The sequence below is a fragment of the Heterodontus francisci genome, chromosome 3, assembly GCF_036365525.1.
Source record: "Heterodontus francisci isolate sHetFra1 chromosome 3, sHetFra1.hap1, whole genome shotgun sequence".
Taxonomy (NCBI): Eukaryota; Metazoa; Chordata; class Chondrichthyes; order Heterodontiformes; family Heterodontidae; genus Heterodontus; species Heterodontus francisci.
Window position 1 is genome coordinate 98,835,033 of NC_090373.1, and position 27,863 is coordinate 98,862,895.

Sequence of the window (27,863 nt, forward strand, 5' to 3'; positions counted from 1 at the left end):
TCACCTCGATCTTATACAACCTTCTAGCGATCTCTCCACACAGACGCTTCTGCACTCATAACAATGTTACAGCTTCCTGCAATTGCTCAGAGGCTCTTTTCAAATTACGACCAGATTTTTGGATGCAACAGGAAATAGTAATCATTGCCAGTAATCATTGTAATTTTTGAGTGTTTTAAGAAAATTGGCCTCAGTGAGACTTGCTTTGCGTTTTCTATTTCTTTCAATGAATTTATATGGCCTAAGCATGTCACATTAACAAATTGAATTTTCCTTAAATGAGTTGAAACTTGAATTTCCATTCTCAAAGTTTGCTTGGGCTCTGATTGTTTACACTGATTTACATCCAATTTAAGTTGGGATGTTTTCCAATGAGATTTTCAAGAAATTTGAGCGTAACTTGAGCTCGTCGGAACGGGTGAATTTCGGGTCAAAGTTTTGTGTTATGCCCGTGGAGTGGGGTGGTGTGGGGCGGGTGGATGGGATGCTTTCGGATCATCCTATTTTCCGGAGCTCCGCCGGTCTAGCGCTCAGTGAACACCAGGTGCCGCTGGAGGGCGCCGGCGTTGGCGCTGGCTCTGGCTCTTCACTCCCGGAGCCTCCGACCACCTTCGCGGCTTTCCTCCGCTCTCACTCTTCATTCAACCAGCCGATACCGGGCCTCGGTTGCTGACTCCAACCTGACACCTCAATGTTAAAGTGTCGGGTAGACTCTTAGTGCGGCATAAGCACTGAATACGCAGCCGAATCTTCTCGAACATTTGCTTCCGAATTGGGTTCAAACTTCCAAACAAGAAAGGAAACTTTAAGCCAGCAGCATTGACGTCTCACCGCCCCGGAACCAAAGTGCTGCATCGTTGGGGCGCGGCGGACGATGAGAGGCGAAGGTGTGAATAGTACCGGAAGCGGAAGAGGTCCGCGACTTTCATGGATTGCAGGGGAGAGAGTGGCTCAGGCCCAAGAGATGGCGGTTTCCATGGAGACGCAACTACAGAGCATCTTCGAGGAGGTGGTGGTGAGTGAGAAACATATAGGAAGAAAGTCTCAGAGAGTAGAGGGGTGGGAAGGGGGGGGACGGAAATCGGGTATTGTAGAGAGAAGCAGAGGTGAATGCATTCTGTAGAGAGGGAGAGGAAAATGGGAATCGCAATCGTACAGAGATGGATGGATTTGCAGTAATGTGACCAAGAGCCACAGATATAGAGTAAAATGCAAAGCGAGAGTATTGCACAGAGATTTACATTTTTACAAAATTCTTTGAAATGATTCACATCTAAAGATGCAGTTTCTTTACATTAAAGTACTTCTTTGAAATAATTTGGGAATCTTGGTTCTTTTATTTTTTACTTTCTGGGTCCGTTGGAAGTGGCAGGTGGTAGCCAGTCTGCTGCTATTCTGTGGAATGCTCTCGTGTTAGAAATTACTTTCCAGGTGGGCAGCGACATGACATTGTAGTCTTCTCAGATCTCCCATATTTAAATGGTAGGATTGGCAGCGCTCCAGTAGTGCTTCTTTGCTATGTTTTTACATTGGTGAAAAGTACTTATTTGTGGTTGGGGATGGGTAGTTTGGCCAGAGGTTCTGATTCTGATCATACTCCAGCAATCCTAGCTCAATGTGCATGCAAATCCATGTGAGACGAGGACAGGATTATGCTACGCCAATGGTTGAATAATCTGACAACGCTCACTGTCAAGGCAGACAGATGAATATAGACTAAAAGCAAAATGCTGCAGATGTGGGACATCTGAAATAAAAATAGAAAGTGCTGAAAATACACAGCAGGTCTGGCAGCATTTATGGAGAGAGAAACGGTCAATATTTGAGGTCTGTGACCTTTCATCAGAACTGGCAAAGGTTGGAAATGTAACAGGCTTTGAACAAAGGGAGCGAGGAAGAAGAACAAAAGGGAAGGTCTTCTTCCCCTCCCCCCTTTCACTTGCTCAAAGCCTATTACATTTCTAACCTTTACCAGTTCTGATGAAAGGCCACAGATATGAAACATGGACTCTATTTCTCTCTCCAGAGATGAATATAGACCACTTGTGCAGAATGCTAGAGGGAAACTATCACCATTGAACAAAGAGTTAGTAGCTTTAAGAGAGAATGAGAGAGATGGAAATTGGCAAGGTGGAAAATGACACAAATACTTTAATGTTTCCCTTACCTAACCTAGAAGGAACAGGCTTAATAAGTCAAAAAGGGTGCAGGAGCATAGAGGTTCTGGAACTGGATGAGTAACCCAGGCATGAATTCACATCCTGTCACGGCGTATTATAGAATCATAGAAAGTTTACGGCACAGAAAGAGGCCACTTGACCCATCGTGTCTGTACCAGCCGAAAAACGTTCCACCCATTCTAATCCCACCTTCCAGCATTTGGTCTGTAGCCTTGCAGATAACGGCACTTGAGGTGCATATCCAGACTTCTTTTGAATGAATTGAGGGTTTCTGCCTCAACTACCTTTTCAGGTAGTGAGTTCCAGACCCCCACCACCCTCTGGGTGAAAACACCTTTCCTCATCTCCCCTCTAATCTTTCTAGCAATTACTTTAAATCTATACCCCTTAGTCACTGACTTCTCTGCTAAGGTAAATAGGCCCTTCACTTCCACACTATCCTGGCCCCTTAAAATTTTGTAGATTTCAATCAGATCTCCCCTCAGCCTTCTCTGTTCCAAGGAGAACAACCCCAGCCTAACCAATCTTTCCTCATAGCTACATTTTTCCAGTCCCGGCAACATCCTCCTAAATCTCCTCTGTACCATCTCTAGTGCAATTACATCCTTTCAGTAATGAGGTGAACAGAACTGCACACAGTACTCAAGTTGTGACCTAACCAATGATTTATACATTTCTAGCACACGCTACCCTATACCTCAGCTAATAAAGGAAAGGATTCCATATGCCTTCTTAAATTGTGAATTGCAAATTCTGATATTGAATTCAATAAATCTGATGATTTCTTGGCTGGCACCCCAAAAATATGTAAAAACTCCACGGGCTCACTGTGGTTCACTAATGTTGTTCAGGGAAGGTGCTTGCTACCCTTACCAGGTCTGGTCTGCATGCCATTCCAGTTCCATACTCTTTTAATCTGTGAAGATTGGTTTTGACTGTGATCAGCCTGAGGACATGGTGAGGTGCACAATGACTACAACAGCCAAAAGTACAAGTATGCAGTGAATGTCAAAAACCTGAGGGAGTTGGGCACAATGGAGCTTATGAGTCTAATTGTTTTCCTGCAACATGTATGCTATCCTCCAACTGGATATATTCAATTTATGCATTGGCCTTAGAAATTATTTAAGATGTGTAGTTTAATTGTCTCATGCAAGTCAATATTTGACTCCAGCTTTTCAAGAACTTATCAATCTTTTGCTTTGATTCTATTGTGAAAATACTTCTGTACTTCAACTATGAAGAAATATTTTGAGGATTGGATGTCACTTCCATTACATTTGTATTGACAGTTTAATAGCTTTTGTTTTAGTTTTATATTTTCTCCTTTCCCCTGTTCATGTGCCCCCATCAATAATCCTTCCTGCCTTTTTATTGTTCCCCTGAGCATTCCTTGTTTTCATCCAAATTTCATGTGGCTATTGCACTGTTTTCTTTTCCAGAAAACTGAAGTAATTGAGGAAGCCTTTGCTGGGTGAGTACACGCTTTGACATTTTGCAGTTTAGGACTGTAGCTAATTACCGTCCGTTCATTGGTGTCATCATCTTCCCACAAGGTTGATTGCCATGGATCTCCACCTCTGTGCTACCCTTACAAATTCTGCATTGGTCAGCTGCATCCAGTCCATTATACCAATTTCTTCTCTGCTTCACCCTCCTACATTTTCTATCAATGTTTTCTTCCAACAATTGTCTCTGTTTACCTTTTGCTGTAATGATGTGACTGAAGTATTGTATCTTAGTCTTTTTAGTGTAATGCACTAATTTCCTCTTTTCTCCAGCCATTTCCAGCACTTCCTCATTAGTCTTTCTAGATGTGTAGGATATGCGGAACATCCTCCTATATGTCCACATCTCAAATTCATTCAGCTTATCAATAGTCTCTTTGTTTGTTGTCTGTGTCTCCAAAGCATATAACATAGATGACAAAATGTAGCACCTCAGCATTCTTTTCCTAAGATTCAGGTTCAGTTTCTTTGATGTTAACATGTTCTTCGTTCTGACAAAGCTATCTCAGTTCTCCTTTGGATCTTTCAATCACATCTCCAATCATCTGTGATAATCTGCTCAAGGGATGTGAAGCTTTTCACTTGTTCCAGGACTTGTCCATTTACTTCAATTTTCACTTCCAGAGTTAGGTCTCTGTTTATCACCAATGTCTTGGTCGTCTTCACATTCATTCTTAATCCATGTTCCACACTCTTTGCATTCACTTTCTTCACAATTTCCTGTAGTGCCTCTTCTGACTCTGCAATCAGTGCAGTGTCATCTGCATATCTCAAGTTATTGGCGTTTAACCCACCAATGCTGCAGTCTGGTAGATCTTCTATGTCTCTGAAGGTAGCTTCAGTGTACAGGTTGAACAGTTTTAGGGACATAACACATCCTTGGTGCACTCTCCTTTTGATTGGAAAACTGTCTGACAAGCCACTGTCAAGTCTCATCACCGCTGATTGATTCCATTACAGATTCAATTTCTAGTTTGTTTAAGCACTTCATTATTTTCTGACGGTGGATTCTATCAAATGCAATCCCATTTTCTATAAAACATACACAGGTTTTAGCACTTCCAGGTATCCTCAATGACTACTGTCAAGAAAACCTGCTATGCCAAAGGAGGATTTTTTAATTCATTGATTGGAAACCGACATTAAACTTTTAATGAAACAGAAAGAGCTGGAATTCTACAGTTAACATTTTAAAAAAGCTGGCAGCCAAGATGACCACTGCAGTTTGCATTTGAAAATCTTGCACATTCCAAGGCCTCGAAGGCAGTCATGTGACCATCTGTCCATCTCTGTGAATGCTGGGAGTTTCCCTCGGACAAAGCAGACAAGCCAGTGACCCATTCTGGGCAGACGCCAGAAAGGTGTGGGGGTGGGGGGGGGAGTGTGTGCGCATGTAGAAGACGTTGTGTGGGGCATACGAGGCGTAACTACTGGTCGCTGGATCCAAGATAACGACACCAGGGGAAGAAAGCCACCTGCAGTTCTGCCTACAAGGAAAGCATGAACCGGGTGGACCAGCCACAAACTGCACATTTACCAGCTAAAGACTTCAAGATCTTCAGATCTTCAGCCGGAAGACAACGGAATCATCCAACCACACTGACTATGTCTTAATTTTTATTTGTTCTGGACTCTAATCCAACCCCAAATCTACCCCTCATCACACTAATTTATTTGAGTGTGTGTGTCAATGTATACCATGCGTTTATTATTTGGTTTAGATCGGGTTTAGATTATTAAATATAATAAACTCACGCCTCTCTTTAAACTCAAGAAAACCTGTCTGGTTCTTTTATGATCACAACAAAGGTAAAACACTCAATGAAGTGGGAAGCACATCCACTGTTTAAAAAGGAGTAAACCCTGTTGCGGTCAAATAAGAGGAAGGACGAGAGGGGAGTCTTGTGACCCCTCCTCACCTGATCGTAACACTACTCTCAAGTTAAAGATGCCCTCTCTTCCTTTCTTTGGTCTGACCCCTGACTATCATCTATCTCTGCTTCTGTATATATTCTGCTTCTGTATATATTCTGCTTCAGACTTAGTGAGGGGGCAAGAACATGGCAGGTGGAATATAATGTGGAAAAATGTGAGGTTATCCACTTTGGTAGGAGGAACATATGTGCAGAGTATGTCTTAAATGGTAAGAGATTAGAAAGTGTAAATATACAAAGGGATCTGGATGTCCTTGTCAATAAGTCACTGAAAGCTAACCTGCAGGTGCAGCAAGCAATTAGGAAGGTTAATGGCATGTTGGCCTTTATCGCAAGAGGATTTGAATGCAGGAGTAGTGAAATCTTGCTTCAATTGAATAGAACCTTGGTTAGACCGCACGTGAGTACTGTGTGCAGTTTTGGTCCCCTTACCTTAGGAAGGACATTGTTGCCATAGAGGGAATGTAATGAAGGTTCACCAGACTTGTTCCCGGGATGACGGGACTGTCCTATGAAGAGAGATTGGGGAAACTGGGCCTGTATTCTCTAGAGTTTTGAAGAATGAGAGGTGATCTCATTGAAACTTACACAGTATTTAAAGGCATAGACAGGGTAGATGCAGCTAAGATGTTTCCCCTGGTTGGGGAGTCTAGAATCAGGGGGCACAATTTCAAAATAAGGGGGAAGCCACTTAGCACAGAGATGAGGAGAAATTTCTCTACTCAGAGGGTTGTGAATCTTTGGAATTCTCTACCCCAGAGGGCTGTGGAAGCTCAGTCATTGAGTATATTTAAAGCAGAGATCGACAGATTTCTAAATACAAATGACGTAAGGGAATTTGGGGATAGTGTGGGAAAAAGGCATTGAAGTGGAAGATCAGCCATGATCATATTGAATGGTGGGGCAGGCTCGATGGGCTGAATGGTCTACACCTGCTCCTATGTTCCTACAAACTGGTCATTTTCCAAAATGATTTTTAGAATCATTTTCATCACATGTTCATGAGGATTATTGTCCTTTGCTCTGAACACTAGGGCTTTTGGTTTCTTTGGGAGCTTAATGAACACTGCATAAATTACAATAGAACCCACTATTAAGGTAACTTCTTTGTCATAACCCCAGCTCCACCCCAGTGCAATTGCTTTTCTGCAAATGACAAATTAATAGTATCTAAGATGATGCTCTGAAATAAATATCTCAAAATTAAAAATAGTAACTAAGTTCAGACATGCATTTTCTTAATCTTTTATATCCGCTCTCTTTCTCTGTCCCATAGTCACTGTCCATGCTATCGAAATGTATATCAATGGCAGAGTGCTGAGTCCAGTCTTATCCACATGCACATATGCAATAAGAGTCATTGACTATTGATCAGGTGTGGAAACACCATTTCTTTCCTTTCTGAGCCCAGGACTCTGCTGCTAATTGTACCACTCCTACTGCTCACCCAGATAAGATTAGCTGATGCAGCACAGAAATATGGATTGAATTTTACAGCATCCTGCTCTGGATGATCGGAGTTTAGTTGCTCACTGTGTTATTGGGATGATAAAGTCAGTTTTTCACTTTTAATTGTGTTATATCTATGATGGCATGTCAGTTTAGCACAGTTAATCTTCATTAGACTCCAGGATCCGCCTCTATTGGCTCATAGTCAGCTCCCTACTCTTCCTTGGCTTTCTGATACCTCTAAACAACTTTCACCAGTGCCCTCACTTTGCCCTTCAAACAACTCCTGGAACCATTCCCTAACCTTAACCAACTCTGAACCTGGATATTGGTTTATGGATATTCTAAACTGACTCCACACTGTCTAAATCTCTGCCATCCCAGGGTAATATGAATTTCCTTTGTGTCCATTCATGTGAACATTTAGCAGCTACTCCAGAGTTTAGCCCATTACTTCTCTCTCCCTTTTTCTTCTTTTGACCTCTGTTGAGCCCTGCTCTCCTCCTCTTTCAGTTCCTGGACTTGCTACCTTTTATTTCTGCCCTCTTGGGTTCTTTCCCTGCCAATCCATACCCCAACCCATCGTTATTCTCTTGCTTCATAACTCTCCTGTCGCTTTCACAGGCTTTCATTCCCCTTTGAATTCACACAACTTCTATCTCTGTATTTCTCAATGTTTTCTAAAACACCCATTGAGGCACCTGTCGCTGCCTTTTTATGAGCAGAAACCCCAACCACCTCATTGATTCCTCGCTGACCACCTTACCATCATCTGGTTGGGGGGGCCAGCCTTGCCACCCTCCTCATTCCAATCAAACTCCTCACCAAAATTCCCGCTAAGCTGAACGAATGCACAACAATCAGGAATGTGCCTTGCAGGAGACAAACAGGCTACGCGTTAACAGCGATCTCTTTTAAGATGTGCAGCTGCATGGCAATCTTAAAGGGCCTGCACAGGGTGGGAAACGGGCCGTGCACAGTGTAGGGAAATTAGAGGGAACGTTGCTTTCCACCACTGTCCGCTTGGGACTGTGTTGACGGATCAACAGTCACCAGTTTCCCCTCTAGAAAGTCCATTCACTTGTGCACAAGGCCCTTGTCATTCACAACCTTATTGTTGACCATTATATTGACATCCTGGCGTGGAGTGAAACTTGGCTCGCACGCATCCCTTGCTGACATCCACAGATGTAGGGTCAGCTTTCAGAAGTATGTTAATCCCACCCAGCTCTACCTCACTGCCACCTCTGTTGACCTCTTGATGAAATGTCAGATTTTTTTCTGTCACCATCTAATTTGCAGTGTGTAGTTAGTCTGTCAATTAATTTCCACAGGACCTTGGGTCACTAACTTCAAGTTTTCCGCGTTAAACTACTGTACTATGATGCAGGGCATTTTTATTGGGTGCGGAAGCATCCACTAAAGCAGTTAAAATGAAGTGTACCAATAGTAATTAATTACTTTGGAGACTGTAGATGAGTAACTATCAAGTCTAGGACACTTAAAAACAATGCCGAAATTTTGTTTTTGCTGATTTTGACTGTTCAGGTGATCCTTTGGGGTGGAGAACAAACCAGCCTCCATATCCAAAGGATCATCCTCCGCCATTTTCGCCACCTCCAGCGTGATGCCACTACCAGTCGCATCTTCCCCTCCCTTCCCCTGTCAGCATTCCGAAGGGATCGTTCCCTCCGCGACACCCTGGTCGACTCCTCCATTACCCCCACCACCTCGTCCCCGTCCCAGGGCACCTTCCCTTGCAATCGCAGGAGGTGTAATACCTGCCCATTTACCTCCTCTCTCCTCACTATCCCAGGCCCCAAACACTCCTTTCAGGTGAAGCAGCGATTTACTTGTACTTCTTTCAATGTAGTATACTGTATTCGCTGCTCACAGTGTGGTCTCCTCTACATTGGGGAGACCAAGCGCAGACCGGGTGACCGCTTTGCGGAACCCCCGCAAGCAGGACCCTGAGCTTCCTGTTGCTTGCCATTTCAACACTCCCCCCTGCTCTCATGCTCACATCTCTGTCCTGGGATTGCTGCAGTGTTCCAGTGAACATCAACGCAAGCTCGAGGAACAGCATCTCATCTACCGATTAGGCACACTACAGCCTGCCGGACTGAACATTGAGTTCAATAATTTCAGAGCATGACAGCCCCCCACTTTACTTTCACTTTTAGTCATTTTTAGTTCTTTTTTTTTACATTCCTTTTTACATTTTTTACAATCTTTTTTTGCATTTATTTCATTTCATCTTAGTTTGTTCAGTTTGCTTACCCACTGTTTTTTTTCAGGTTGTTTTTCTTCAGGTTTGCACTTGCTGCTGTTCAATATTCAGTATATTCACACCTAATCTGTACTAATGCTTTGTCTTTCAACACACCATTAACATATTGTTTGCCTTTGCTCCGTGACCTTTTGGTCAGCTATGTGGCCTGGTCCAATCTGCACCTTCTCCTTTGTTATCTCTTGCCCAACCCCCACCTCACTTGTTTATAATCTGTGACTTTTCTAATATTTGTCAGTTCCGAAGAAGGGTCACTGACCCGAAACGTTAACTCTGCTTCTCTTTCCACAGATGCTGCCAGACCTGCTGAGTGAATCCAGCATTTCTTGTTTTTGTTTCAGATTTCAAAAAGGTTGTCTTTGTATTGCAGTTGCTCCTTTGCAAAATTAACAACTTGAGCTGTTAAACCTTTGAAGGCTTGTGGTACTGTATTTCCTTCGAGGCATAGGTTTTTGGGTGGCAGCACTTGTGTGTACTTTTATTAACGCTTTACTGAAGCTTTATATATGATTGTACTTTAAGAACATCTGAAATCAACTGCTATTTTATTTAAACACATCTTACAGTATGTTTATGGACACAGTTGAAGATGAGAAAACCAAGCTGATTAGTTGCCTTGGAGCTTTCAGACAACTCTGGACGAATCTTCCTCAGGTTAGACGCCATTTATCAGTGATTACTTGAAGCATATTTCTTGTTCCAGATAACTTTTTTTCAAACTTCATAAGGTTCTGCGAATAGTATATTGATATATTTTTGAACATCAGGAATCCCATGAACAGTGTGTGCAGTGGATTGCTCGCTTCATCCATGGGCAGCACAACCCCAAGAGGATTTCCTTTCTGTATGACTGCTTGGCCATGGCAGTTGAAAGCGGATTGCTGCCTCCCAGGTATAACTGAAAGAAGAAAGCAAACTTTTTGAATTATTTGTAACATAACTGATTTCTGTGTAACAAAAAGCCAAATATGTAATATTACAGGATTTGATATAATTCTATTGCTGTTTTGCACAGTAGAATTAGATACTGTTTTCTGTGAATATATTACATGCTCCCTTCTCCTTACTCTCCATTTTCATCATCTTCACTCCTTTCAAATCTAACACAGTCACTGGCTATAGCTTTTTGCTGTGTTTTTATCTAATGCTGAGGTTTTGTGCACCAGGAGACGTCCTGCTTGTTCCATAAATTATCTTAAAGGAATAATCCAGAGCAAAGTCCTCTCAGCATTTTCCTTGAGTATTTTGGAAAAAAGCCTCATTGTATCTATTTAATCAGTATTAAAATCCTGTTCGTGTGTCTGTAGTGCTATAGTGAGCCTTTGACATTACTGATTGGTTTGTACTGTTATATGACGTACCAACATTTTGAGCAACACTGCAGCTGATTTCTAATTTTCAATGCGCTGCTCAAATTGCAAATCGACCTCCGGAGCAACATCTAAAAATGGTTTCCTATGAAAAAGATCAAATTCACTGAAGAAATGGTGAATTAGTCAAAAACAAAGAATGCCTAAGAGTTAAGTTCAAATGTAGTGGTTATGTCTGCTCTCAACACTGCACCCTGATACTTGAGCTGAGTAGCATGCAGATCAGGTAGTTGCCTTGCATTTGAAGTTAACTTAACTAAGAAAGGTATTCTTTCTAATTTTAACCTTAACAATGGGTTCTTGCATCCCAGCACAAACTGAGTAGAACTGCAGGGATAAATTAGAGCGTGTTATATTGCTAGATAACAGGCTTTGATCCATTTGTTTCACTACCATGAGAAGTGATCCTTAAGAGTGAATGTCACTGCATGTCAGAGATTAATTTTCTCTGGAAATATGTTGTTTTGAGTAACATTTTAACTGTTGTCCTCAGATATAACTGCAGGTCCTGTAAACTATGCATTAGTACAAATTTGTGGAATAACAGTTCTGTGGTACATGTAAGTTAAAGTTAGTGGCAGTTTGAAAATAAAATTCCAAAATGCTTTTCTGTATTTGTTTACCAGACTGGTCTGTGAGTCTCTAATCAACTCTGACAATCTGGAATGGGAGCGAATGCAGCTTTGGGCCCTAACGTTTAAACTCATTCGAAAAATAATAGGTGGCGTTGACTACAAGGTACTGTACAAAGAGCTGATTAACTTGCCTTGTTGTTATTAACAGGAGAATTTCTATTTCAGTTTGTGAAGCAATTATGCAGGGCCTTGGTGAGGCCACACCTGGAATATTGTGTTCAGTTTTGGTCTCCTTATCTGAGGAAGGATGTCCTTGCTATAGAAGGAGTGCGGCGGAGGTTTACCAGACTGATTCCTGGGATGGCGGGACTGACGTATGAGGAGAGATTGAGTCGGTTAGGGTTATATTCGCTGGAGTTCAGAAGAGTGAGGGGGATCTCATAGAAACCTATAAAATTGTAACAGGACTTGACAGGGTAGATGCAGGAAGGATGTTCCCGATGGTGGGGGAGTCCAAAACCAGGGGTCATAGTCTAAGGATATGGGGTAAACCATTCAGGACTGAGATGGGAAATTTCTTCACCCAGAGCGTGGTGAACCTGTGGAATTCACTACCACAGAAAGCAGTTGAGGCCAAAACATTGTATGTTTTCAAGAAGGAGTTAGATATAGCTCTTGGGTCTAAAGGGATCAAAGGATATGGGGGGAAAGTGGGAACTGGTTACTGAGTTGGATGATCAGCCATGATCATAATGAATGGCGGAGCAGGCTCGAAGGGCTGAATGGCCTACTCCTCCTATTTTCTATGTTTCTAATGGCCTTGATTTTCTGGTGGTCATGATGAGGAAACTGTCAGCATTCATTATTGTTACTCCACTAAAACTGACAGCAACATCTGGAGTCTGCACATGCTTGGAATAACACGGAAATGGTATAATGCGGAAATTCAGAAGTTGATGTCAGTGATTCTATGCTTCTCCAGTGGGTGCACTGTTCATGCACCCCCAGACTGCAATCAATGGGAAAGCTATGAATTGATGGAAATTTCCACACTAATGCTGTTAATCTCACTGAAAGATTATTGATAAAGTTACATCTTGTTGAATGAGGTGCAACTGGGTTTTTAACGGTGCACTAACTTCATAATAACTGCTAAGTAACCTCACTGGCCCTGAAAAGCTAGCTGTATATTTGTGGAAAGCCAAATTTCTCCATAATAAAATTTCACACTTTTGTTTTTTCTTAATTTTGTTTTTATTTAGCTTCTATCTTAATCCAATCATAATCACTTATTTTGCTATCTGAAAATTTAAATTAAAATTGAAGGATTTATTGCTTTTACCTTCCTGGTTTGCTATGTGTGACTATTTCAATGTGATTGGTGGCTTAGCTGCTTGCTGACATCACTGCTGCTGATGATCACCTTAACCTGGCACCAGATTTAAGCTGCCGTCGAGAAAAGGGAAAACCATTGAGGTCTTTGCGGACAGTTTTCTTCAAGTGCCATTGTTTCGCCGCTGTCAGCAAATTCCAGCCCAATACACGTTGAACATATGAAATAGGAGCAGGAGTAGGCCATTCAACCCCTTCAAGCTTGCTCCACCATTTAATAAGATTGTGGCTGATCTGATTGTGGCCTCAACTCCACTTTCCCATCTACCACCTGCCCCCGCCCTGCCCCAATACCCTTTGATGCCCTTGTTAGTCAAGAATTTATCTACCTCTGCCTCCCTCTGATTAAATGTATGATTATTCATTTTCACTAATAAGTGAAATAGTACTTCTAAGTTTATTAGTTAAGAATACAAATTGTGTTTTATAGCTGTTGTAATGGAACTTTAAACAATCTGTGTTTGTGTCTGAGCTAATGCAGTTTTGAAGAAGCTTATTGGGGTATTGGGTTAGTGCACTTAGGAACATTTGTAGATTAATCTTTAAAATACAATTTAATCTCTCTTTTAGGGTGTAAGAGACCTGTTGAAAGCAATTCTAGAGAAGATTCAAACTATTCCTAACACAGTCAGTTCTGCTGTTGTACAGCAATTGCAAACAGCCAAAGATGTAAGTTTCTTGTAAAGCTTTTCCAGTCTTTGACCTGTGTGGGTACTTAACTTCCTTTAAGCAGGAAAATTATGGCTTTTGACTTTTTTGCAGAGTAACTATTCATTTTATGGATGGAAGGATACTTGCTTTTATTATTCCAGAAAACATATTAGGGTATAAATTCACCTATGCTGCACTGCTCGTAGGGAGCCAAGCTGAAAGGAGCATGCGTCTGAAATAGCGCTACAACACTGCAGTGCCAATTCTCTAATCTGCACTCTCTTTGAGTGCAGTTTCCTGCTTGGAGTGCAAGACCAATTAATGTTCCCAAAGTGTAGAATTAGGAATTGCATTCCTTTAGTTAACAAATTTGAAACAGTTTTATAAATAAACGGAATTACTGATTTTTTTTTTCGCAAAGTAGTCTGATTCATTAATAAAAACAAGAAATGCTGGAAATACTCAGCAGGTCCGGCAGCATCTGTGGAGAGAGAAGCAGAGTTAACATTTCAGGTCAGTGAAGAGTCACTGACCTGAAGCGTTAACTCTGCTTCTCTCTCCACAGATGCTGCCGGACCTGCTGAGTATTTCCAGCATTTCTTGTTTTTATTTCAGATTTCCAGCATCTGCAGTATTTTTCTTTAATTTTATTAATTTAGTCTGATTCATTAGTTGGTCTATTTTGCTGAAGAATGAAATTTTTTTGTTCTAAATTGATTTTGTCTAAATAAATGTTCCTTGCTTTACTCTTTCCAGGTTGTGGCATACATCTTGGACAGAAATGCTTGTCTGTTACCAGCATATTTTGCTGTTACTGAGATTAGAAAGCTTTATCCTGAAGGGAAATTGTCTCATTGGGTAAGAAACTGTTATTCTTTTCCTAAGAAAAGAAACCTGAGGATAAGTTTTATATTCTGCACTGTCAGTGAGCCTTGTCAGCAAGCGATATAGATGTGCAGAAAATATCCTTTTAAATGCAGGCCTTATGGAAGTGAGAAACACTAACTACAACATAAGGTTCTTTCTCTTCTACCATCGCTATCTGTTTCTGTTCATTCATATTCTGTATGTGTCACCTAGTGGACTGTCCTTAAACTGGCTATCTAAATCACTCAGCTGGATATACCTGCAATGGTACTTGCTGAGAGGAGCAAATGTTGCAGGATGCTCTGAAAAGCTAGCTTTGAAGAGATTAAGGAGAGCATATCAAGTGAGACTCAATCTCCTACACACTCTGCATCCCAGCTTTTGTGTGTGGGTAAATAAACATGCATCATGCAGTTAGATAGATTGATGTATGAAACAATTGAGAAACATATGTTACGACCAGGTGAGGAAGGGGTCTCAGGCTCCCCTCTTTCGCCCCTTCTCTGGTTTGGCCGTAACAGAGTTTATTCTTTTAACACAGTGATTTTAGCTACCACCTCAGTGAACCCTTGCTCACTGTTCCTCAAATATAATTCCAAATGAACCAATCAGACAGGTTTTGTTGGGTTTAAACAAGAAAGATGTAAGTTTATTAACCTTATCACACGAAACCAGATAGAATTACTAAAATATGCGACGCATCCACGCTCACATGCATACGAGAGGCGCACACACGCACACAAATCGATACAGAGGGGAAGAAAGAGTTGGGAGGTTGAAGTAAAGTCTGTAATAAATGGAATTCAAATACTGAGCTACAATGTCCTTAATTGAAGTTAAACTCTTGGAGTCCTTGGGGCCACATGCACAATCCAGGCTTGCTTCTCTGGTCCCAGAAGGCTGAAGAAAGGTTTTATACGTCTTCATGGGGGTTGACTGTAAGGTCCTGTAGTCTTTTAGACATAGTAGCTGCCACAGTGATTTCCCTGGGACTTTGCTGGAGAGAGAGAGAGATGCTTTCTTCTTGGCGTTCAGTTCCAGTTTCTTTCCTGCTGAGGCACAATTCAAAACCTCATTGTTACACCAGCAAGTGACCATCTTTTTGCTTAAAACAGCACCTTCTAGAAGGATCTTTGAAATTCAGGCTATTCAGACATACTTGATGGGGGTGGTGAAGGGGGTGGCGATTTGGCTGTTTCAAAGTTAAAGGGTGTCGATGGCTTTTGATCATCACTATTGACCAAACCAATCTCACTAATTGAATCAGGGAGCATCCCCATTTCCCAGCTAGACAGGGTAATTTACCTCTGTCTCTCAGCCAGCCATTGTCTTCCCATATGTGCGTGGCCATCTTTAGCTGTTCAGTTCTGTTTTTTAAAAGTTATTTGTATTGTCCAATAAAAAGTTCTCAAGCAAATTTCATGCGAGGAAATTAATATTTTTCCATTTGTGTGATTTTCGTCACATCAGATTGTAAGCAGCTTTGTAAGAATATCTCAAGAACTGAGCTGAGAAAAGGTCAAGAATGCCATGAAGTGAAGTGATCTGTAACTTTTAAAATAGAGTTGTCCAACATGCGGCCCGCAGGCCAGCAGACGGCCCACAGGACAGAATCCGGCCTGCCAAAGGTTTCTATCCGGCCCGCGGGTGTAAACTGTTCCCGGGGCTGTTCCTCATCCTCACCATGACTGGAGATGAGAAATTTCCCTTTGTCGTCTTGCGCAATGCCCTTTTTAAAAACATCATGTTGTCACTTTCACAGATGTCAGCTACTGATATCAGGAACAGCTGTTTCCCAACAGACTCGGGGTTTTCCGAAGTCAGCACCTCCACTGAGTGTTCCGCTCCCTGTAACTGAGAGAGGGGGGGGAGATACGGGGGTTGGGGGGAGAGAGGCAGAAGGAGTTGGGGGGAGGCGGAAGGTGGGGGGAGAGATAGTGGGGGAGGGGGGAGAGACGTGGAGAGTTGGGGGGGAGAGATGTGGGGAAGAGTGGGGGTAGAGACAGAGGCGGGGGAGAGACGGTCGGGGAGCGGGGGAAACAGGTGGGGGTGGGGGGGGTAACAGTGAGAGAGAGAAGAGGGGCACAGAAGGAGCAAAAAGGTTGGAGGACAGAGACAGCGCGGCACACTGCATGGGGAGTTGGGAACACTGAGTAAGCAACACTGAGTAGTCAGTGGGGAACACTGGAGACATGGGGGTGGAGAGAGAGAGGGGGCAAGATACAGAGAGAGGGTGGGTGCAGAGGGACAGAGAGAGGGGAAGAGGGAGACAGAGAGACATAAACGGGGGAGAGAGACGGGTAAGTGAGGGAAAAATAGTCAAAAAGACATTTACTTGTGGCACAGAAGGAGGCCATTCTGTCCATCGAGCCCATGCTGGCTCTCCACAGAGCTCTGCAGTCAGTCCCCCTCCCTGGCTCGCTCTTCGTAGCTCTGCAAGTCTATTCCTCTCAGATGGCCATCTAGCTTCCTCTTGAAGTCCTTGATCATCTCTGCTTCCACCACCCTTGTGGGCAGCAGGTTCCAGGCCAGTACCACCCACTGTGTAAAAAATGCTTCCTCATATTCCCCCTGCATCATTTGTGCAAAACTTTCAGTTTGTGTCCCCTAGTCCTGTGGAGGGGTGAGGAGTGGGTGGAAAGAGAGAGAGACACACGCACACAATGTGGGGAGAGGGGGGTGGGGGGAGAGAGATCAAAGTCTCTCCTGAAAGGTGGACATCTATTGAGAATACTCTGCATCGCTACATTGAGTGTGCGGGCAGAGACTGACTACTTATGCAAACATAAACAATGCCAGGTATGTCACTAAATCAGTTTTCAATATAGTGACAAGAAAGTAAGTCAAGAAATTAGTCTTCTCATTTTAAGTTTCTTCACAAAAATGCACATTTTTTGTTGTTTTTATTAGTAAGATATATTTTTAATGCCTTTATCTTTCGAAATTTGCTCACCGGCCCCCCGGGCCAAGCAAAAATCATAATGCAGCTCTTCGCCCAAAAAGGTTGGACAACCCTGTTTTAAAATTTCTACTCGGCAAAAAAATTTTTTTTATAAATAATATTTTCTAAATAAAAGGAAATGTTTTGAAGTGCTGAAAGCTTTTTAATTTAAAGATGCAATTGAATGACATGAATTAGAATACTTAATTTCAGGTGTTGTTACTGCCATCCTATATAGATAGCTTTTGTGCACCAACTTCTAAAATACTGCTTATGTCTATGTATAGATCTATACAGGAGCCCACATTTTCTGTGCAAGCTGGATGTTATTGTAGTTATTTGATTGTTCTTCTGTTTTAACAGACTGGCTTTAACACCTGCAGACTTCAACGGTTAAAACGTATTTCTTTATCTATTCCTCTTAAAATTGTCTTGTTTGGGAATTTTTCTTGCAGTTGCTAGGCAACCTGGCATCTGATTTTGTGGACAGCTTTAGACCTACTGCACGGATAAACTCCATATGTGGTAAGAGTACAAACTTTCTCTCTGATCTAATAAATGCATTAAATCTCAAGTGGAGCAAGCTGACAGTTTAAATGTCTGTTTACAATGTTTGTGACATCCATTCAAATTTCAGTGAAGACTGAAAGTCACTTCCTGCCTGATTATCATGATGTGCTTGATCAGTTCTCAGATAATTGAGGGTTTAGAACTCTTCATTACTTGAATTATTCACCTTGAAACTGACATACCTTTACTGTAAAAAAGCAAAATACTGATGCTAAAAATAAAGCAGAAAATTCTGGAAATACTCAGCAGGTCAGGCAGCATCTGTGGAGAGAAACAGAGTTAATGGGCTGAATTTTACTGATCCCACCAACATGGAGGTTGTGGCAGGGGTGGGTTGAGGACGGAAAATGCCTCCAGGCTAGGCCCACCACGGACCTCGACGTCGGGAAGGCCCAGCCCCATATTGCCGGCAGCGGTGAGCCCTCGTGACGACCATCCTTGCTGCTCGGCGACGGGAGCCCAATATAAACATGCACAGCATTTACATAACTGAATTAATTACTGTTGCACTTCCACCGTCCGGCCCAGGGCGATATTGGTGCCGGTGGCCGGCACTCCCGTGGGCATCTGAGGCAGAACACTGGTGGGGAGGGGTGGGAAACAGGTAAGTTTTTCATTGGATGGGTGGGGAGCGGGGTCAAACTCATCTGATTGGTGTAGGGGATGGGTGAGAATGGTTAAAGTGTACAGTTTATGAACTTTGGTGGGGGCCGAAGGTCAGGTGCACGAGTTAAGGATTTTGGTGGGGGGAGAAGGCAAGGAATTAATTCTGTGGTTATTGGTGGGGATGAGAGAGGGGCAATTTAAATGGATTAGAATTTTTTAAAATTAAAATTGCCTTTAAATATTTAAATTGTAAATTAGGGCTCAAAGCCCTTTAAAAATGGCATCAGCGCCTGCGCAAAGGCAGCTGACGCCATTGCTGGGGACAGTCCGCTGCCCCCTCCATGTCATCGGGGGTGGGGGGGCGGGGGGGGGCTGCTGGGGGGCAGTCCGCCCCGGCCATTTAATTGAGCTGCTGCGTTTAATATCCGGGCGGCTCCACGACGTGTGGCCTGCCACAGGTGGTCCGCCATTGTTTACTTCTGCCGCCGATCACACCAGCAGATATATAAATTTCAGCCCAATGTTTCAGGTCAATGACCTTTCATCTGAACTTTTACTGTATATCAAAAGTGTTTGTGAAGGCCCACTTTGTGCATGGTATTTCCATGTGTTCTGTAGATAAGTTAGGCATTTAAGTGTTTACTTAAAATGCAGATGTCACAGTAAATGTTTTAGCTCCAGTTATCCAGACAGAGGCACAGTAAGTTCTTTATAGGGATGGTTATGGTTGTTTGAATACAGATGCATAGGCATGGGCAGACACATCATAGGATCATAGGAAATAGGAGCTGGAGTAGGCCATTTGGCCTGTTGAGCCTGCTCAAATCATATATCAAATCAATAATCATAGCAACTTAAGTACAAAAGGAGGCCATTTGGCCCATTACACTTTGTCAGTGCGAGCTCCACATGGGAGCTATCTCCTCTGATACCACATCCCTGCTTTTCGCTGTATACTTCAGTAATTTTACTCTGTGTTTATTTAGTTCTCTCTTAAATGCTGTGATTTTTCACTCACAACCTCTCGAAACCTTCCAAAACTTTACTATTAAAAGAAAATTGTAAATGCTGGAAATCTAAAATAAAACTGAAAGTTCTAGAATTACACAGCAGGTTAGTCTGCATTTGTAAAAAGACAAGTAAATGTTATGGTTTAACCCATCAACTGATATTAAAACTAAAACAGAAAATGCGGGAAATATTCAGCTGGTAAGGCAGCATTTGTGGAGAGGAAAGTAGAGTTACAGTCTCAGGTCGATTGATGTTTCGACTGGGAGCTGTTACAAATGAACAGCTTATAAGGAGAAATAGAACCAGGGAAAAAGGGTGAGGAGAAAAGGAAATTAAATGCCTGTGATTAGGTGGAGGACAGGTGGTGGTTAAATTCTTCTTTCTTTTGGGCCTCCTTATCTCGAGAGACAATGGATACGCGCCTGGAGGTGGTCAGTGGTTTGTGAAGCAGCGCCTGGAGTGGCTATAAAGGCCAATTCTGGAGTGACAGGCTCTTCCACAGGTGCTGCAGAGAAATTTGTTTGTTGGGGCTGTTGCACAGTTGGCTCTCCCCTTGCGCCTCTGTCTTTTTTCCTGCCAACTACTAAGTCTCTTCGACTCGCCACAATTTAGCCCTGTCTTTATGGCTGCCCGCCAGCTCTGGCGAATGCTGGCAACTGACTCCCACGACTTGTGATCAATGTCACACGATTTCATGTCGCGTTTGCAGACGTCTTTATAACGGAGACATGGACGGCCGGTGGGTCTGATACCAGTGGCGAGCTCGCTGTACAATGTGTCTTTGGGGATCCTGCCATCTTCCATGCGGCTCACATGGCCAAGCCATCTCAAGCGCCGCTGACTCAGTAGTGTGTATAAGCTGGGGATGTTGGCCGCTTCAAGGACTTCTGTGTTGGAGATATAGTCCTGCCACCTGATGCCAAGTATGCTCCGAAGGCAGCGAAGATGGAATGAATTGAGACGTCGCTCTTGGCTGGCATACGTTGTCCAGGCCTCGCTGCCGTAGAGCAAGGTACTGAGGACACAGGCCTGATACACTCGGACTTTTGTGTTCCGTGTCAGTGCGCCATTTTCCCACACTCTCTTGGCCAGTCTGAACATAGCAGTGGAAGCCTTACCCATGCGCTTGTTGATTTCTGCATCTAGAGACAGGTTACTGGTGATAGTTGAGCCTAGGTAGGTGAACTCTTGAACCACTTCCAGAGCGTGGTCACCAATATTGATGGATGGAGCATTTCTGACATCCTGCCCCATGATGTTCGTTTTCTTGAGGCTGATGGTTAGGCCAAATTCATTGCAGGCAGACGCAAACCTGTCGATGAGACTCTGCAGGCATTCTTCAGTGTGAGATGTTAAAGCAGCATCGTCAGCAAAGAGGAGTTCTCTGATGAGGACTTTCCGTACTTTGGACTTCGCTCTTAGACGGGCAAGGTTGAACAACCTGCCCCCTGATCTTGTGTGGAGGAAAATTCCTTCTTCAGAGGATTTGAACGCATGTGAAAGCAGCAGGGAGAAGAAAATCCCAAAAAGTGTGGGTGCGAGAACACAGCCCTGTTTCACACCACTCAGGATAGGAAAGGGCTCTGATGAGGAGCCACCATGTTGAATTGTGCCTTTCATATTGTCATGGAATGAGGTGATGATACTTAGTAGCTTTGGTGGACATCCGATCTTTTCTAGTAGTCTGAAGAGACCACGTCTGCTGACGAGGTCAAAGGCTTTGGTGAGATCAATGAAAGCAATGTAGAGGGGCATCTGTTGTTCACGGCATTTCTCCTGTATCTGACGAAGGGAGAACAGCATGTCAATAGTCGATCTCTCTGCACGAAAGCCACACTGTGCCTCAGGGTAGACGCGCTCGGCCAGCTTCTGGAGCCTGTTCAGAGCGACTCGAGCAAAGACTTTCCCCACTATGCTGAGCAGGGAGATTCCACGGTAGTTGTTGCAGTCACCGCGGTCACCTTTGTTTTTATAGAGGGTGATGATGTTGGCATCGCGCATGTCCTGGGGTACTGCTCCCTCGTCCCAGCACAGGCATAGCAGTTCATGTAGTGCTGAGAGTATAGCAGGCTTGGCACTCTTGATTATTTCAGGGGTAATGCTGTCCTTCCCAGGGGCTTTTCCGCTGGCTAGGGAATCAATGGCATCACTGAGTTCCGATTTGGTTGGCTGTATGTCCAGCTCATCCATGACTGGTAGAGGCTGGGCTGCATTGAGGGCAGTTAAATTACAGAGGTGATAATGGCGTGCGACGAGGAGGCAATAATAGAAATTAGAGGATTAAAGATATATTGGAGACACAGAGAATATGTAAGCACTTATAGTGGAATAGCAGGGGGGAAGGGATGTATCAAAAATCTGGCAAATCAGAGAAGACTCCAATGCCAGGGAGGGAAGAAAAGAGCAGGTGATGCCAGGCATGTAGACCGCCCCCCCCCACCCCGCCACCAGAGAAGATGAAGCAAAATGACATTCTGGTAAATAACGGTTTTGTGTTCAATGTTGGGGTTGTGGCCTAGGGGGAGGTTGGAGGAGTTGTCAGAGTGATGACAGTCAACATGAACAAGGTAGAGGTTTTTGGCCAACAGAGCTTGTCCTTCTCCTTTACAGATGTTGGATGACCTGGGTTCCCTTTGCAAAACTTTGGTCACATCTATTAAATTGACCCTGCTCTGAATTGAGCAGGTAGGGTTGCAAATTGGACAAGTGAGAGAGAATTTTCTTTGTCTGTCCACCCCCCCACCCTGGAGGAAATTTGCGTAAAAATACAGGACTGTTTAAGTGGGAAAGAAAGTGACTAGGACTATATCCTATTATAATATCTCTCTCTTTCCCTATGTAATCTACTGATAATTCAGTCATTTTGGTGCTCAATAAAGTTTAGTTACTGAACAATTGAAAATGAGCAATGTAAGGAATGCTGCAAAGTGGGAATTTAATTCTTTAAAAAACAAATACATCATTTAAATTGAGGAAGTTTGAATTAAGAGGGCTAGTCACTGCAAGTTCCCGACCATCCTAACTTGGAACTATAAACGTGAATAGCACGTTTAGAGAGGTGGTCACACCGCAGCTGAAGGGACTTGAAGGAAGGGAATGGATGACCACCAGGCAGTCCAAGAGAAACAGGCAGGTAGTTCAGGAGTCCCCTGGGGTCCCGCTTGCAAATCGGTATTCCATTTTGGAGGCTGATGAGGCTGGTTCCTCCAGGGAGTGTGGACAGAGCCAAGCTTCCGGCACCACAAGCAGCCTGTCTGCACAGGAAGGGGGAAAGAGAGTAATAGGGGATTCTATAGTCAGGGGAACAGATAGGCGCTACTGTGGCCATCAAGGTGACTCCAGGATGGTGTGTTGCCTCCCTGGTGCCAGGGTCTGGGATGTCACTGAATGGCTGCAGGGCATTCTGAAGGGGGAGGGTGATAAGGCAGAGGTCATGGTACATGTTGGTACCAATGACATAGGTAGAAAGAGGGATGAGGTCTTGCATCAAGAATTCAGGGAGTTAGGCAGTAGACTAAAAAGCAGGACCTCTCGGGTTGTAATCTCTGGATTACTCCCGGTGCCACGTGCTAGCGAGTATAGAAATAGGAGAATAGCGCAGATGAATGCGTGGCTAAAGAGTTGGTGCAGGAGGGAGGGTTTTAGATTCCTGGACCACTGGGGACATTACTGGGGAAGGTGGGACCTGTACAAGCGGGACAGTCTACATCTGAACCAGAGGAGGACTAACATCCTTGCTGGCGAGTTTGCTAGTGTTGTTGGGAGGAGTTTAAACTAATTTGGCAGGGGGAGGGAACGCAGACTCCTAGCAGAATAGGGACACAGCTAATCACAGGAAAGCAAACAAGTCAGAGAGAGTACAGTGGAAGTAAGTTTCAAGGGAGTAAGACAAGGATGGATGGCCTCTACTTTAATGCCAGGAGTATTACAGGTAAAACGGATGAGTTAAGGGCAAGGATTGACACGTGGAATTGTGATATAGTAGCCATCACGGAGACATGGGTGAGAGAGAGGCTGGATTGGCAGCTCAATACCCCGGGATATAGAATCTTCAGGCGAGACAGGAGGGGGTAAAAGAGGAGGGGGCATTGCAATATTAGTTAAGGAGTCAGTTACTGCAGTAAGGAGAGATGATATCTTGGAGGGGGCAACAAATGAAGCTTTATGGGTAGAGTTTAGGAATAAAAAAGGGACAGCCACATTGCTAGGTGTTTATTATAGACCCCCAGATAGTCAGCGGGAAATTGAGGAGCAAATATGAGCTCAATTCGCAGAGGTGTGTAAAAATAATAATAGGGTAATTATATTAGGTGATTTCAACTTTCCCAACATTAATTGGGATAGTCATCGTGTTAAGGGCTTAGATGGAGTGGAGTTCTTAAAATGTATACAGGAGAACTTTTTAGCTCAATATGTAGAGGATCCAACAAGGGAGGGTGCAGTGCTGAACCTAATTCTGTGGAATGAAACCGGACAGGTGGTTGATGTGTTGGTGGGGGAGCATTTTGGTGATAGCGACCACAACATGGTACAATTTAAGCTTGTTATGGAGAAAGAAATAGACAAGTTGCGAAAAAAGGTTTTGGATTGGGGGAGAGTGAATTTTAGTAAAATAAGGCAGGATCTGGCCAAGGTGGACTGGAAAGAGTTACTTGTTGGGAAATCTACAGAAGAGCAGTGGGGGGCATTCAAAACGGAAATGGGGAGGGTACAGGCCCAACATGTTCCCTCGAGGGTAATAGGTCGGAGCAACAAGCCCAGAGAACTATGGATGACCAGAAACATTCAGGGTACGGCGAGAAGGAAAAGAGAGCAAATCAATGGAAACATTAGTGGAGTACAGAAAGTGTAAGATAGAGCTTAAGAAAGCAATTAGGAGAGCAAAGAGGGGATATGAGAAAGCTCTGGCTGGTAAAAGTAGGGAAAATCCCAAGATATTCTATAAGTATATCAATGGGAAGAGGATAACCAGGAAAAGAGTAGGACCCATTAGGGACCAAGTGGGAAATTTGTGGGTGGAGCCAGAGGACATTGGTAGGGTGTTGAACGAATACTTCACATCTGTCTTCACCCAAGAGAATGAGGATGCAGATAGGAACTCAGAGAGAGAAACTGTGCGGTTCTTGAGCAAATTGTCATAGGGAGTGACTAGGTATTGGAAGTTTGGAAGGCTTAAAAGTGGACAAATCTCCAGGTTCAGACGATTTGTGTCCCAGGATGCTGTGGGAGGTGAGGTTGGTATTGCAGGGGCTCTGACCCAAGTTTTTAATTCCCCTCTGGCCACGGGGGAAGTGCCAGAGGACTAATGTGGTCCCACTATTTAAGAAAGGTTGTGGAGATAAGCCAGGGAACTACAGACCAGTGAGTCTCACGTCAGTGGTAGGGAAACTATTGGAGAAAATTCTGAAGGAGAGAATGTATCTCCACTTGGAGAGGCAAAATTTGATTAGGAATAGTCAGCATGGCTTTGTCAGAGGGAGGTCATGCTGAACAAATTTGATTGAATTTTTTGAGCATGTGACCAGGTGTGTAGATGAGGGTAGTGCAGTTGATGTAGTTTACATGGATTTCAGCAAAGCCTTTGACAAGGTCCCACATGGGAGACTTATCAAGAAAGTAAATGCACATGGGATACAGGGTAACATGATAAGGTGGATTCAAAATTGGCTTAGCTGTAGGAGACAGAGAGTGATGACAGACAGCTGTTTTAGTGACTGGAAACCAGTGTCCAGTCGTGTACCACAGGGATCTGTGCTGGGTCCCCTATTGTTTGTCATTTATATAAACGACATAGATGACTACGTGAGGGGTCGGATCAGTAAGTTCGCGGATGACACAAAGATTGGCCGAGTGGTTGACAGTGAGGTTGAGTGTCTTGGGTTACAGGAAGATATAAACGGGATGGTCAAATGGGCAGAAAAGTGGCAGATGGGATTTAACGCTGAAAAGTGTGAGGTGATACACTTTGGAAGGAGTTATGTGACACGGATGTATTCAATAAATGGCCTGTCACTGGGAAGGTCTGAGGGACAAAGGGACCTTGGCGTGTTTGTCCATAGATCTCTGAAGGCAGAAGGGCAGGTTAATAGGGTGGTGAAAAAGACATATGGACACTTGCCTTTATCAATCGAGGCATAGATTACAAAAGCAGGGAGGTCATGTTGGAGTTGTATAGAACTTTGGTAAGGCCACAGCTGGAGTACTGTGTGCAGTTCTGGTCGGCACCTTATAGGACGGATGTGATTGCACTGGAGGGGGTGCAGAGGCGATTCACCAGGATGTTGCCTGGGATGAAACATTTAAGCCACGAAGAGAGGCTGGATAGGCTTGGGTTGTTTTCGCTGGAGCAGAGAAGACTGAGGAGTGACCTGATGGAGGTGTACAAGATTATGAGGGGCATGGACAGGGTGGATAGGGAGCAGCTGTTCCCCTTAGTTGAAGGGTCAGTTACGTGGGGACACAAGTTTAAGGTGAGGGGCGGGAGGTTTAAGGGGGATTTGAGGAAGAATTTTTTTACCCAGAGGGTGGTGACGGTCTGGAATGCACTGCCTGGGAGGGTGGTAGAGGCGGGTTGCCTCACATCCTTTAAAAAGTACTTGGATGAGCACTTGGCACGTCATAACATTCAAGGCAATGGGCCAAGTGCTGGCAAATGGGATTGGGTAGACAGGTCAGGTGTCTTTAATGCATCAGTGCAGACTCAATGGGCCGAAGGGCCTCTTCTGCACTGTATTATTCTGTGATTCTGTTTCTTTACTGACGCTGTTTCAAAATCCTGGAACTCCCTAAAAGCACACTGGGTGTCGCTGCACCAGCGGTTCAAAAAGGCAGCTCACCACCACCTTCTCAAGGGCAATTAGGGATGGGCAACAAATGCTGGCTTTGCCAGTGATGCCCATATCCCATGAAAGAATGTAAAAAAATTCTAATCTCGTTGAGACCTTGGGCCAAGATCTTTGTCTTCTGTTGTGGCAAGGTTGGTGGGTGAGAAATAATTGAACCACAATTGATAGTCACAATTTTGATGTCATACTTTCCCTCCTTTGCCGCCATCTCAGATTGTACTAGCTTATTTGCTACCTTGGTGTTTTATTCAACCCTGAACTGAGATTCTGACCTGTCCATCACAAAAAGTACATATTGGCGAAGTCTGACACATCACTGTTGCTATTCCCTGCCTCAGCCTTTCTGCTACTGAAACCCTTATCCATGCCTCTGGATTCAACTATTTTACTGCTCTTTTGGCCATCCTCCCATTGTCCATTCGCTGTGAATTTCCAATTCAATCAGAACTCTTGTTTACACCCTATCCCACTGCAAATCCTGTTCACCTATCATGTGTGCTCACAGCCTTGCAGCCAATGAAGTGCATTTGAAGCGTGCTGTTGTATGCAGGCTTCCAATCTCCTAATTTCTCAAGTTTAAACTTCTTATTGTTGCGTTTAAATCCCCTAATGGCTTTACAGCTCCCTATCTTTGTAATTACGCTCCTCGCTCCCCCGAACTGAACGTTCCATTCTTATTACACTTGTGAATTACCCGCCATTGATGGCAGTGCTTTCAACTGCCTAGGCCCTACCATCTGGAACATCCTCTGCAAACATCTCCAACTCCCTTTCCTCCTTTGACCTCTCCCACACCCATCCCATCCCCCTTAAAATACATCTTTTTGACCAAGCTCCTAATCTCTCCTCCTTTGACATGGCTACCTCTTTTTGTCATACCTCTACTTTGGGGCACTTTTCTACTTTAAAGATGCGATATAAATGTAAATTGCAGTTGTTAAATAATTGTTCCTAAATCAGCTGACATCAACTATCTTCCTTGAATCTTGCTGATTACCTGCAAGAAACATACATTTGCTTTTTTATGAAGTTTATATTGAATTCCATTAATATTTTGTTAAAAAACGAAAAAATCCTCACTTCAGATTACTTTTTTTAAAACTACTGGAAGCTAAATTTGAGAATTGAACATTTTGATCATATGTTCCTTCATTGTTCACAAACTAAGAAATCATTTATATGGTTGTGGATAATGTAAAAATAAATGACCAAAATGATAGCCTTATGTACTCTTGCTTACTTTTCTTTCTCTTTCACACATTGAATGACCAGGACGTTGCAGCCTTTTGCCTGTGGTGAATAACTCCGGTGCAATCTGTAATTCATGGAAACTGGATCCAACAACACTTCGTTTTCCTTTGAGAGGACTCTTACCTTATGACAAGGTAAACTTGTGTGACTGACTTCTTTCAGATTACCCATTCATATCTTCAAAGATTAGGCAAGTAGTAGTTTCACTCATTTCTTGGCGCCTGGATTTTGCAGTCAGAATAGAGGGTAACCAAGGGGCTAATAAGAGTGAGAAACTTAAGGTAATTAATATCAGCAGAGGAAAAGTATCGGAGAAACTTAAAGGACAGAAATCTGACAAATCCCCAGGACCTGATGTCCTGCATCCTAATGTTCTGAAAGAGGTAGCTGCAGAGATGGTGAATGCACTGGTTGTGATTTTTC

The 27,863-nt window shown here is 43.5% G+C and overlaps 1 protein-coding gene across 3 annotated transcripts in view; it reads left to right on the top strand.

The window, feature by feature from the left end:
• Nucleotides 1-600: 600 nt before the first annotated feature.
• med23 (mediator complex subunit 23) overlaps nt 601-27,863 on the top strand; it is a 130,504-nt gene continuing 103,241 nt past the window's right edge. For all 3 annotated transcript variants that reach the window (XM_068025046.1, XM_068025047.1, XM_068025050.1), the window contains exons 1-9: nt 601-1,015; nt 3,623-3,654; nt 9,928-10,015; nt 10,129-10,253; nt 11,358-11,469; nt 13,269-13,367; nt 14,106-14,207; nt 17,613-17,682; nt 27,462-27,574. In XM_068025046.1, the coding sequence (XP_067881147.1) occupies nt 875-1,015; nt 3,623-3,654; nt 9,928-10,015; nt 10,129-10,253; nt 11,358-11,469; nt 13,269-13,367; nt 14,106-14,207; nt 17,613-17,682; nt 27,462-27,574 (882 nt within the window). In that variant the 5' untranslated portion in view covers nt 601-874. The remainder of the gene's footprint in view (nt 1,016-3,622; nt 3,655-9,927; nt 10,016-10,128; nt 10,254-11,357; nt 11,470-13,268; nt 13,368-14,105; nt 14,208-17,612; nt 17,683-27,461; nt 27,575-27,863) is intronic.